The sequence below is a fragment of the Lynx rufus genome, unplaced genomic scaffold (genome assembly GCF_022079265.1).
Source record: "Lynx rufus isolate CCGP_SWC_20201006 ecotype Redwood Valley unplaced genomic scaffold, mLynRuf1.p SCAF_13, whole genome shotgun sequence".
Taxonomy (NCBI): domain Eukaryota; kingdom Metazoa; phylum Chordata; class Mammalia; order Carnivora; family Felidae; genus Lynx; species Lynx rufus.
Genome location: NW_025814827.1, coordinates 51049568 through 51062263, shown reverse-complemented (window position 1 = coordinate 51062263; position 12696 = coordinate 51049568). Strand labels below are relative to the sequence as shown.

Below are 12696 nucleotides of genomic sequence, written 5' to 3'. Positions count from 1 at the left end.
AAGTAGCACTTTGCCATGAAAAGGAACCAGCTGTAGGCCCCTCTTGCACTACGTATTGTTCAAAACAAAAAAACAACCCCATTGAAAATAAGCTTCGGGTAGATGAGACCCAGAAGTCCAATGGTATAGGAAACAAAAGAAAGACAATTGTCATTTTAATAATTAAACTGTGTTTGTAACAGTTTATGAGGCTTGCAGATCTAGCAAGCCTGCTGAATATTAACGAATAGATTGATTTGTCAACATATTAGCACCGCTGTCAGACATAACAGCACGGAAGAGATGTGAGGCGGCTAGCCAGTGAGCTGCTTTAAAATGCTTGACTCACTGTCAGGAAATTCTATCACGATTGGTAAACTAAAGTGAATCAGGTGGGTTCAAACTTCCACTGGGATTTAATAATCTCTCCTTGAGATTCGGGAATTACTTGGTGTACTTTCTTTTAAGCCATGCAGTTCATTCAATAATAGTAAGTAAGTTTAAAATTAGCAACCAAAGGCACACAATGATTTTTAAAAATCTTCTAATAGAGTGAATTCTTTATTATGTATGTATGTGTATGTATACATACATATTTCAAAATCCAAATGAGATATGATCTGAAAGGGTGTACCACCAGGAAATGAATCATTTATTTTGAGAGCAAGTAAAATAAAATTGACAGAATTTTCTTTAACAAATGGTCATTTATAGGGAAAAACCACTCAGAAGTTTTAGCAAGAATACTAGCATTAAAAAAAAAAAGAATATTGGCACTCTAAGTGCTCAAAAATCAGCTGTTTATGTGCCATCCAAATTAAAATGTTTCCTACATATCCCAATTATAAAGTTAAAATTTCGCTTCTGAATTTATATCATAGTTGAGTTGAAATACGACATCTGAAATGTCAGGGTAGAACAACAGTAAAGGTTTAAGTATTCTGTTAAGTTTGCTTTATTCCACAATGACAACAGAGAATATTTCAAAATACGGCATGGTAAAAATCTTACTTAGCCCCTGTACTGCTCTATTATACCAATATACTGAGTAATTATCCAGAACATTCTTAAATTGCTTCAGTGATAGAAAATGGTTTCACAAGGACCCTTATTTCTTCTGAATTTGACCCTGGCACCATGAGCAAAAGTCTCTCTGTTTTTACCCACTGTTAGAACAAGCCTGCTTCTTTTTCCAAATAGAGGCTAATCTCAGGTTTGAAAAGCAGCCATCATATCACCCCTGATCTCTTCTCTTGGGCAATCAGCTTTTCCTTCAGCCTCCTGTTCACTCTGGTCCAAACACTCTCATCTTTGTTTTTCAAACCCCAAAGCTGTTCTCACTCAAGGTTCCACGAGTCTAGTTAAGTATAAAGTGAAGCCACCACTTCCTCGTGATAAAGAACACATTTCTTTCAGCATGGCATAAAAATCACAACTGACTTGGTAGACTCATGTGTTTACTGTAGATTTAGAACCTGAATTCCTTCTCATGAATGTTGTTGATAAGCCAGGCTTTCCAGTTCTGTACTTAGACATTTCCTTGGGGGCTAGGGAAGTGAGACCTAAAAAGAGGACTCCGTTTCATTGGTCCCTATTAAATGTTATGATACCAGTACGGCCCCGAGCTCCAGATGCAGTTATTTTGGAACTGATTTGTGTAATCCAATTCATTTGCTCTTCCTGTTGGCATCCTCTGAGTGAAAGCTATCTGAAAACCTTTCTGTGTCCTCCTTGCAGACTACCAAACCAGAAGGGGCTGAGGACAGATATCTGTATGTTTGGGTACCTTTCTCTGTGTTTACATCCATCTCTTCAGGGATCCTTGGGGCAATATTAAACCAGTTGTTAACTACTATCAATGTTCTCCTGCCTCTAGTGTCTTGCTACTCAAAATGTGGTCTAAGGCTCCTCCTGGGAGCCACTAGAATATAGACAATCAGGTCTTACCCCAGACCTACTGAATCAGAATCTTCAGTTTAAAATCCCTGGATTATTTATATGCATGTAGAAGTCGGAGAAGCACTCCTTGGCAGAGTTGTTCTCAATTCCAGCTGCACACACTAGCAACACTTGTGCTTCTAAAGATACCGAGGCCTGGAAGCCCCTCTTTAAAGATTTTCACTTGACCTGTGGCTTGAGTATTAGCATTAGAAGAAGAAGAAGAAGAAGAAGAAGAAGAAGAAGAAGAAGAAGAAAAACAGAAATCTCTTCAAAGGATTTTAATGTGCCGTGAAAATGGAAAAAAAACCCACTTTGCACATGATTAGCATCCTGTAAATATATTTTGATTTCTACCTTAAATTTTGAATCAGTTTAGCATCATTTTCAGGGCTGTTGTATGCTGTGTTTAAACAATTCGTGATTTCCAAGATTGTGTTTCCAGTCTTCAAGGGGAAATGAAATTGAATGTAAAGCAAAGGCATAACCGTTGATAGAGTAACTTTCTACAGAGGAAAGAACTGGAAAAGGAAAGATACCAACTTGAGTCTCGAAAGGTCTTGCACTTCATTGGATTGCGGTAATTGACTCAGAACGAGTAAGATGATGATTTCCAGCGGCCTTGTTTGCTGCCTGCAGCCTCTGGTTTCAGCCCGAGAGGAGCGTCCCAGTTAGTGTTGCCGGGCAACAGCTTGCTGGGTTGAGAGCTGGAATGTGAAGGGTTGCAAAACGATTTTTAAAATAAACACACAACTTACCATCAGCATGAAGCAAACCAAGAGAACTACTGAGCACTGTGACAGGCAGTGAGGCAGAATAGAAGAGGAAAAAAGAAAACACTTCCTTGAAGGCAGGGAGCTGAGTGGTTGACAGATGATGGCCCCATCACTAGGATAATAGTTCTGATTTGGTTTCCAATTTGAAAATTTGTACCTGAATAATTTGCGGGTGGACAGAAGACGGTACGGACAAAATTTTAAAAAGGTACTGTTTCTGGAAAAGAAGAGGTCAGCCCACGGAATTCACGGGTAATTTCTCTTCTATAAAATAAATGTGGCAAAATAACATGAGCTGTATTGCAGATATTCTAAGCGTTATTCTGATTTTCTGATAGAAATCACTGATCCTATGATCTATTTTATGGTGTTGTGATGTCTTACCATCCAGGAATATGTTTAGCCAAAATAAACAAACCATATGCACATAATGTGGATATTCAAACTTAGAGCTGAGAAAATGGCCATTTATATGTGTAATTAATGTATTCAGTCTACCAAACGCTGTTTAGCAAGCATTTTCCTAATGCACTGAGTGATACATTTTATTTTAAATATTTATGAAACTTCCATGCAGAAATGAATACATAATTTGTGTGACCTTCAAGGAGTTAAAATCTAGTTGGAAGAGTAGGGGGGAGGACAGGCTTCTACTGAAATAACACAAGATGGGAATTGGGAAATGACTGAGAGGTGTGACCCCAGGGACCTATTATATATTCACATATATCCAGTTCTATTCACTTGGTAGGATTTTCTCCAGGTTTTGGATGTCATTCAGTTTAGCCTTAGCAGTGGCTTATGCAAATCTACCTCCTACATACAGAGAACCTATTCTGTCCCTACATGTGGTGTTTGCTTTGAAATACAGAATGACTGGAAGATAGTCCCTACAGGTGCGAAGATAATTCAGAACTTTGATGGCAGAAAAAATGGAGTCCATACAATTAACACTCTGATGGAACATTCCCTTTCATATTAAAACATAAATTCCTTCAGCACCTGCATATAGTATTTAGTTTTGGTTTTGTTCCGATATTACTCGTGCACCTGGCAAACAGGCTGCCCAGAACTGTAGCAGTCCTAACATCTGCTCAAAGTTCTGTAAGAGAACGTTTGATTAAATTTTTTTTTGCTTTCCTGACATTTTAGTCTCTCAACTGGTGGGGCAATGAGAAAAATTGCTGTACAGGAAGTAGCGGGGGGAGTAACTGTGTTAGCCAAGAGTTTACTGTAGCAAAAAAAAAGAAAAATTAGGCTTCAAAAAAAAAAAAAACAGATTTTCTTCCCCTGCTTGCTCGCTCACGCTCTCTCTCTCTCAAAATACACTTTAAAACAACCATTTTTTTTCTTTTTTTTCTAATTTATAGGGAACATTAGTGTGAATTCGTGCCTAGAGACATTTTAGAAAGCACAAAACTCTGCTCATGAAGGATAGGGGATTCTTTAAAAATGAAAATCTAAACCGTACAATTGTTTAAAATTTTCCAATAACAAAGAAAAGGGAAAGACTTCTCACATTGCCTCTGTTGTGGGATTGTTGATGCCAAGGTCAAGAAAGAATTCTTGAAGGTTTTACAATGCAACTTAGTAAGTTTAAGTAGCATGGTCAGAAAGAGCTGCACTTTTGCTGTATGAAGCCAGTGGTTATATGCCTAGTGTTCACGGAGGAGAGTGCAGGTAGTATTAGATCATAAATGTCTTCTTTGAATTTCTATTCGAAAAATTACTTTCACAAGACTTCTGTGGCACTTATCATTCAGTTTGATATTAACTACCGGTGAAATAGGCAGTCATATCACCCTTTAAGAATGTAGAAACCAACATATATTTAATAGTTATGAAAACTATACAGAAGGCGCCTGGGTGGCTCAGTGAGTTAAGCGTTTGACTTAGGCTCAAGTCATGATCTCAGGGTTTGTGAGTTCGAGCCCCGTGTCAGTCTCTGTGCTGACAGCTCAGAGCCTGGAGCCTGCTTTGAATTCTGTGTGTCCCTCTCTCTCTGCCCCTCCCCTGCTTGTGTTCTGTCTCTCTCAAAAATAAATAAACATTAAAAAAAAAACAACTATACAGGTTATAGGTCAGCCTTCTGGGCTACATGTGAACACTTTTCCACTCTATCCCTCGCCTCACTGTGGCTGTTCAAAGTGTTTAGAGAACTCAGATTTAAGACAATTTTTTTTTTAATGTTTATTTATTCTTGAGAGAGAGACAGAGCGTGAACAGGGGAGGGGCAGAGAGAGAGGGAGACATAGAATCTGAAACAGGCTCCAGGCTCTGAGCTGTCAGCACAGACCCCGACGTAGGGCTCGAACCCACAAACTGTGGGATCATGACCTGAGCTGAAGTTGGATGCTTAACCCACTGAGCCACCCAGGTGCCCCGACAATTTATTAATAATAGGGAAGGAAGGGATTGAGTTTAAGCATGAGTAAGAGAACAAAACCCTCAGAATATTAGAAAGGCTAACTCCCAGAATAGACAAGTACAATCACAAAATAATCCTACCAGTCTCTGAAAAAAAATTGATATCATATTTACTGCAAAGAGAAAGAGAAATCAGCCACTGCCTATTTTTCTCCTGTTTTCTTCAGGGATGGATGGGGGGTACTCATACTGAGAGGATAAGGGGAGGAAAGTGTGAAACAAAAAAATATAATCCAAGGGAGTAGAGGATTTCCTGCATAGCTTTAGCCCTAACCAATGTCAGCTATTTAAAATGGCATCTGCTGATTGCCCAAAACTGTGGAGACCAGCACTATGTGGCAATAAACGTCAACTCTTGACAGGCAGATATTTGGATATACACTTTTTGCCGTATGTAGGGAAGGAAGTGCAGGGTACCACGATTTTCTGAGATATGATCTGCTTCTCCAGTATCCCTTTCTCATGGGGCTACAGAGACCTCTTGGGCTGCAGATCCTCGTGGGGCTCTGGGGAGCCTGGAGCTTCTTTTTCTCCCTCCCACCTTGGGCGCTGGCATTCTTCTCTGCTATGCCAGCTTGCCATTTTTCCTTCTGACTTTCCAGGCTACTACCGCAGCCTGCTTCTTCACTCCTGTTTCCTACTGCTGGAGCGTGCTCCCTGTCTCCTTTGCTTAGTTTTTGAAAGACATTCACAGAATGTTCCAGTGTGTGAGTGTGTGTACATGCATGCACACTCATATTTTGCCTTTGCAACTAGACTGGGAGTGTTTTGGGGTCAGAACTCTATCATTACTTTTTTGTTCCTTAAGCAATTGCCAACAGTAATTCGTTAGGGCAGATTTGGTGAATGAACAGATTAAAGAATGAGTGACACATGTGAAGAACATTACCAATACAGAGAACATTGTTAAAAAAGAAAAAGCTGTAGAATTTCTCTTAAAAATGGACTCAGTGAAAGGCATTTTGGATGGTATAGTTAATGCTGGGTTGTATGAGGTGATCAATAAAAAGGATGTTTTAAGAGTTCAGAAGGGGCAATGAGTAGAATGGAGCTCTCAAACACTAATGATGGACCTATTTTCAGAGTAAAGCCAGGTGCCTAAAGTTAACCATATTTGTTTTTGTCTACCAAAAGCCACAAAATATATTTATCAACACACAAATACACACACAAATTTATATGCACACACATGAATCTTCTAATTCTGTCCTTAGCTTCTAAACTATTTTCTCTTGGAGGTACTTGCCATTATCTGGCTGTGTTTCTTCACATCGCCTGGGTACTGTGGCTGTGCTCAGCCTGTGGGTGCTTCGTTCAGCAGAAAAAATGTTTCATCTCCACATATTCCATTCCCTGCAGAAACTTACAGTTTCTCCTCTGGCAGTACTTCCCTCCCCATTAGGCAGTATGGTTCACTGTTGGGGTGCATTTGGGCACAAACCAGCCCTTTTGTTGAGTTACTGTACTCCCACCTTCCTAATTATAGAATTCAAAGCAGAATGAGTGAATTAATAACATGTATTTATTGCCTGCAGGGTCTGGGGAAGCGTAATGCTGTGGCGCACTTACGGTAGTGCATAAGCTCTCCCGTCTCCCCTCATCCTCCATTTTTGCTCTGTGAGTTCACAGCAGCAAGAACGGAAGGTGCACTTTACTCACCAGTGAGTAAATCATGTGAATGGATGTTTTAAAGCACATGCCCAATACACAGTTCACTGAGAGAACTATACTTTCAAAAGCTCTCTGGGAACACATGCTTGGAATTTGAAATTGTACTAAGTACTGTGTTTCCTATGGTATCCTAGCTAAGGCAAGAGTGTATCAGCCTAGAAAGCATTTAAATGTGAGCTATTGCATTTACTTTCTCCAAGAATTCTCCAAAGAATTCTTAAGTGTTTAATTCTACGGCCATTCAAGCATGCAAATACTTGGAGTGTTGGTGTCAGAGAGATAGAACTCTAAGTTACCAAAAGACTATAGAAATTGTTTCTCTTGTGGTGCATGGGTGGTCCAGTCATTTGAGCGTCTGACTCTTGATTTCGGCTCAGGTCATGATCTCCTCGTTTGTTGGATTGAGCCCCTTGTTGGGCTCTGCCCTGATAGTGTGCAACCTGCCTGGGATTCTCTCTCTCCTTCTCTTTTTCTGCTACTCTCCCACTAGCACACACGGACCGTGCGCTCTCTCTCTCTCTCTCTCTCAAAATAAACAGTAAAAGATAAACAGTTTTTAAAAATGTCTGTAGAGGGGCGCCTGGGTGGCGCAGTCGGTTAAGCGTCCGACTTCAGCCAGGTCACGATCTCGCGGTCTGTGAGTTCGAGCCCCGCGTCGGGCTCTGGGCTGATGGCTCAGAGCCTGGAGCCTATTTCTGATACTGTGTCTCCCTCTCTCTCTGCCCCTCCCCTGTTCATGCTCTGTCTCTCTCTGTCCCAAAAATATATACACGTTGAAAAAAAAAAATGTCTGTAGAAATCATTTCTCTTTTCCTGATAATGAAAAGGATTCGGATTCATTCTGTTTGAAGCAATCTTTGTCCCAGGTTGCCTTTGGACTCCTGTGACAGCCTGTATTTTCAGATCCATACAGGCTGATGTAAACCATACAATAGAGTCAAAGCCACTTGATTCAGGACTTGATGATTGGGGAAGTTGGGGAGTTAATTTGCATTTTTTTATATCAGCTACCTATTTGATTAAGATTTGGAGATGAAAGATCCATCTCTTAGGAAATATAATGACCAGGGTATGTTACAGGTGGAAATTGACTTTGGTGAAATGTGAATGTTTCCATTGGTTTGGCAGATTTCACTAAGCTCTTTTTGGAGAAGAACATGCTAAGATGAAAGATATGGGAAATTATTACAAGAATGAATAGGAAGTGTAATAGTGAATTTAATAAATAATGACTTATTAATAATCTAGGCTGAAAATATAATTTTTACAAAGGTGAGGGAAAATTCTGTCACATGAAGTATAGGTAACTCAGATGCTTTGGAGACTAGATGACTAGAAGGATCACTGTTTCCCCCCTAAATTACACTCTGTTGGGAGTCCCAATCAGAGACAGAGTACTAAGCTGGAGAGACTGGTTCTAACCTCATAGAATCATTCTTGTTAGACAAATTCCTTTCCTGTCTTCCCCTAGAAAACAAGGAAGGCTGATATAATTCTAATTCATTGGATATTTTAAAAAGCAAACAGGAAAAAAAAAATAAAATAAAAAAAATAAAAAGCAAACAGGAGAAACAAAAAGTATTTTCCTATTGGGTCATTGGCTAAGTTTATCCTGAGTTGTGGCCCATTTTGTGTTTTATTTTATTCGTTTTAATTTGGTGTCCAGATATCTGTCATTTAATTCAAGACTATGAAGCCCATTATGTATAGTTAAACTTTAAACACAAAACAAGATTAGTAAATGCTTTCTCTTGAATAGTAGTTGCATTCTGCATTTAGTACAAGAAACAGTTAAATGATGTATATTTAAACAAAACTCCTACGTTAGAAAAATGTATTACAGACTAGAAGAGAAATTTACATTGTACTCACAAAAGACTCATACTCCCTCCTCCACAACTGTTTTCAATTTCATTTTTTAACATCCAAAATAAAATGAAGGCCAAGGTTTTAGAATTCTCAAGAGGTATTTTCTTCAGGTTCTAGTGCTTGCTATCACTATCCTGCATTTGACACTGTGAAATAGTGGATGTGAAATAAACTGTAAATGAATTATGCATATATTCCATATTTGTCATCCATTTTTATCAATAATTGAATTTTTTCCAGCCATTGATCTTATCAATAACTTGCTGCAAGTAAAAATGAGAAAGCGCTATAGCGTGGATAAGACCTTGAGTCACCCTTGGCTACAGGTAAAAATCATTCATTGGATATTTTCCTGATCAGATGAACTTCTGAATATTGATAAGATTTAATATTATATGTAAAAATATTTTGTTATATGCTTAATTAAAAGTTTTCTTACATCAATTTGTTTGCCAAAATGCATGCAACTTCTTAGGATTTAATAACAGTTTAGTGTTTCTTAATCTCTCTACCAAGAAAATGTGACAAGGAAGAAATACACCACACATACATACGTGCCCTTGCACACGTGCCAAAAAAAAAAAAAAAATCTAAGGGTCGTTGTAAAACTCCAAGGACCAGATTTTAAGAAAATCTGTATATGTAATCCTGAGAAGTGTCCAAGCAGATGCCCATCTGGTCATGCACTGTACTCCTTTGCAAGCTGTGTTTTAAAAGCCTATGCTAACATTCATGGAACAAATGCACGGCAAATATAAAATATAGGCGTGTGTTTGTTTTCTCTTACATATTTATTTTCACATTCAACTTTAGAAAAATGATACTGTGAAATACTGAAGGGTTATTTGTAGGCCTTAAATATCAAAGGAATACCAGTATTCCTAATTGCTTGGCCGCAACCATTGATTGCCCACCCCCTGATGCACAATAGTTTAGGCAAATAGGATGGCTTTGCTGCCGATGACGTCACTTCAGGGTGCCTGATGGAAAGACAGGGCACTGATAGAGTGGAAGGAAAAAGGGTAACTCATCAGTTGCGGGTACTGACAACAAATGAGACAGTATTTTAATGAGTTTTCATCGTCTCCATGGTAATGTTTTGGAATTCCTTCCTCAGGATTATCAGACCTGGTTAGATTTGCGAGAGCTTGAGTGCAAAATCGGGGAACGCTACATCACCCACGAAAGTGACGACCTGCGGTGGGAGCAGTACGCTGGCGAGCAGGGGCTGCAGTACCCTGAGCACCTGATCAATCCCAGTGCTAGCCACAGTGACAGTCCTGACGCTGAAGAAACAGAGATGAAAGCCCTCAGTGAGCGTGTCAGCATCCTCTGAGTTCCGTCCCCTCTAATCTGTCAAAACACTGTGGAATTAATAAATACATACGGTCAGGTTTAACATTTGCCTTGCAGAACTGCCATTATTTTCTGTCAGATGAGAACAAAGCTGTTAAACTGTTAGCACTGTTGATGTATCTGAATTGCCAAGACAAATCAACAGAAGCATTTGTATTTTGTGTGACCAACTGTGTTGTATTAACAAAAGTTCCCTGAAACACTAAACTTGTTATTGTGAATGATTCATGTTGTATTTAATGCATTAAACCTGTCTCCACTGTGCCTTTGCAAATCGGTGTTTTTCTTACTGAGCCTCAATTTGGTAAGAGTCTACAGAACCTGTCCATGCAATAGTTCTGTCCCGTGTGCCCCATTGGCGCTGTCATTATAAACAAACTCTTGAAGAGTAGATTATTACCAGTTCTATGAACAACTCCAAAACTCATGTGGAAAAAACAAGCGATGGGGGAATGGAAGATGGATTTACAATCCTAGACACAAGTGCATGAAAGAGTTTCCTGTATAGTTTGAAATCCTTTGCCTGCCTGGTGTGCCTCAGTATGTTTAAACTCAAGTAAGTGGACCTAGGTGCACCTACTACTTATAAGCCTAAATGCCTTAGAAATGTAAACTGCCGTATATAACAGATATTTCCCCCTTTCTTACAATATCCTCTGTACTGTGGAAAATCAGAAGCTAAGCAACCTTTCATCTTTATGTATTTTTCAGTAATAACAAATAAATATTCTTGTCAAAGTGTGTGTCCATCTGACTGAATTTGTAATCCACACTAGTGTTTTCGGGCCATTTAGGAGCGGAGGTGTTTGCTCAAAAAGCAGAAAAAGTCTCATGCTTTAGAATTTGGCTGTAACTACTCTGAAGCTCAAAAGTGTGTTTCAAGGTGTAATGAAGCATTTCTGTCTTTCATGTCATCTGGTTTCAATAGAAAAAAAAGAGCTCTGGAAGGGAAAAATGACCAAAGCCAAACAGGAGCCTTGGAGGCATTAAGAATATTGTAAATGGCAGTCTCGTTGTAGCTTCCTGATTTAGTCAGTATAAAATCAGGATTTATTACAATAATGACTCTAATTTCTTTCCATATTATCTAAACAAGAAGGTTCTAAAGTGGACTACAAAAACACATAAAGGCTGGGGAAAAAAAATTCCTAAAGGGAAAACCAACTGAGGTGTTCTCTAGCCTGGGAAAGAGAAAACTAATATTGGACTTAATAGGCTTTGGGGTATGGAGTGGATTATGTGGGCTGTTTGTCTTTCTAGCAAGACAACAAAGCATTATCATGGATCACTGTTACTATGTAACAGAAATGATATAAATATTTGGAAGAATTTCATAAGTGTTGTGAGATACTTGAATGTATTAGGTAACTACGTGAAGACTACAAACAGTATTTGCAGACGGGATAGAGTAGTTGGATCTTTCCAGTAGTTAGTCACTATTTTGTATTATTACCTATTCTTTATTCTGTTCTATTATTATTTATCCCTTATTCTAAGGGATTTGAAATTTAGGTTTCAGAACACCATACAGACTTTTAAAGCAGAAGAATAAGCGACATCACAGGTTGCCAGCATTACAGAGTCTGGATAGAAGCCAGGGCAAGAAGTGAGCCAAAAGACCAATCTTTGGGTTGGTCTATCTTATCTATTGAAATAACCCTTCTAAGATGGTGGGGACCTGACATAAAACAGTAGTAAATGAAATTTAAATGTGGTATTTAAAGGAGTCCAGAATGGATCCTTGGTGATCATTAGATGATTAATGGAACTATTGGTCAAAAGGAGTTCTAGTCTTAGAAAGGGCGAGTTCATGTTTGAACATGTTAAGTATAAAGTTCTATAGGACCCCAAGTTTAGAATATCCTGAAAGTATTTAGATATGTGTCTGGAGCGTTGGGGAAGAATTCTGGAGCTGAAGGTACAGATTTGGAAGTCCAAAGGTCGCCATATGTTGATTAGAATGACTTGGATTCTTGGCGATAGAATGAGATGGAAGTGATCTTGGGACACAAACCTCAGAAATACGAATATGGAATGTTTGGGCAGAATGAAAGGGAAATTGAAAAAGAATGTTTAAATGTGGAATTCACTGGAGTAATAATATAGAAGTCAAAGGAATGAGTTCAAAAGTGAAGTAGACAGCAGTAGAAAATACTATGGAGAGATAATGATTACGGCCTTTTGGGGACCAGCAATTCTAGTGTTTTGTAATGGATATGGCTCTACTGCTACATTCAGAATAGTCATGTCAAAAGGACATGTGTGTGACAATGCTATTTAGACTGCCCATTGTGCAGTGTCATCAAGCACAGGAAAGAGAAAAAACTGCTGATTTTCAGAGAAAAGGGGGCCACTGAAAGCCATGCTATGTCTCTTCCACCCGGAATTATCAGTGATGCTGCAAAGAATCCAATTTTATTGAATGAGTACCAACTTTGTATGCTAAAACTCATCAATAAACTTCTTCAAACTTCACATCAGTGGTATATCATAGTATTAACTGACATGGGCAGGTCCATAGTCTATGTTTAATTCAAAAGGTAGCCCAGCACTTTTGATATAGAAGTATCTTCTGATCCTAACCAAAGAGAGAGAGAGAGAGAGAGAGAGAGAGAGAGGGAAATGACAAAAGCTTGTTTTAGGGTGGATGTGTCCTCCTTCATTGTCACAGAGACAACAT

The 12696-nt window shown here is 38.9% G+C and overlaps 1 protein-coding gene across 2 annotated transcripts in view; it reads left to right on the top strand.

Moving 5' to 3' along the window:
• The window catches only part of PRKD1 (protein kinase D1), a 334083-nt gene extending 323385 nt beyond the window's left edge, over nt 1-10698 (top strand). For both annotated transcript variants that reach the window (XM_047074633.1, XM_047074632.1), the window contains 2 exons: nt 8901-8986; nt 9778-10698. In XM_047074633.1, the coding sequence (XP_046930589.1) occupies nt 8901-8986; nt 9778-9996 (305 nt within the window). In that variant the 3' untranslated portion in view covers nt 9997-10698. The remainder of the gene's footprint in view (nt 1-8900; nt 8987-9777) is intronic.
• Nucleotides 10699-12696: the final 1998 nt, after the last annotated feature.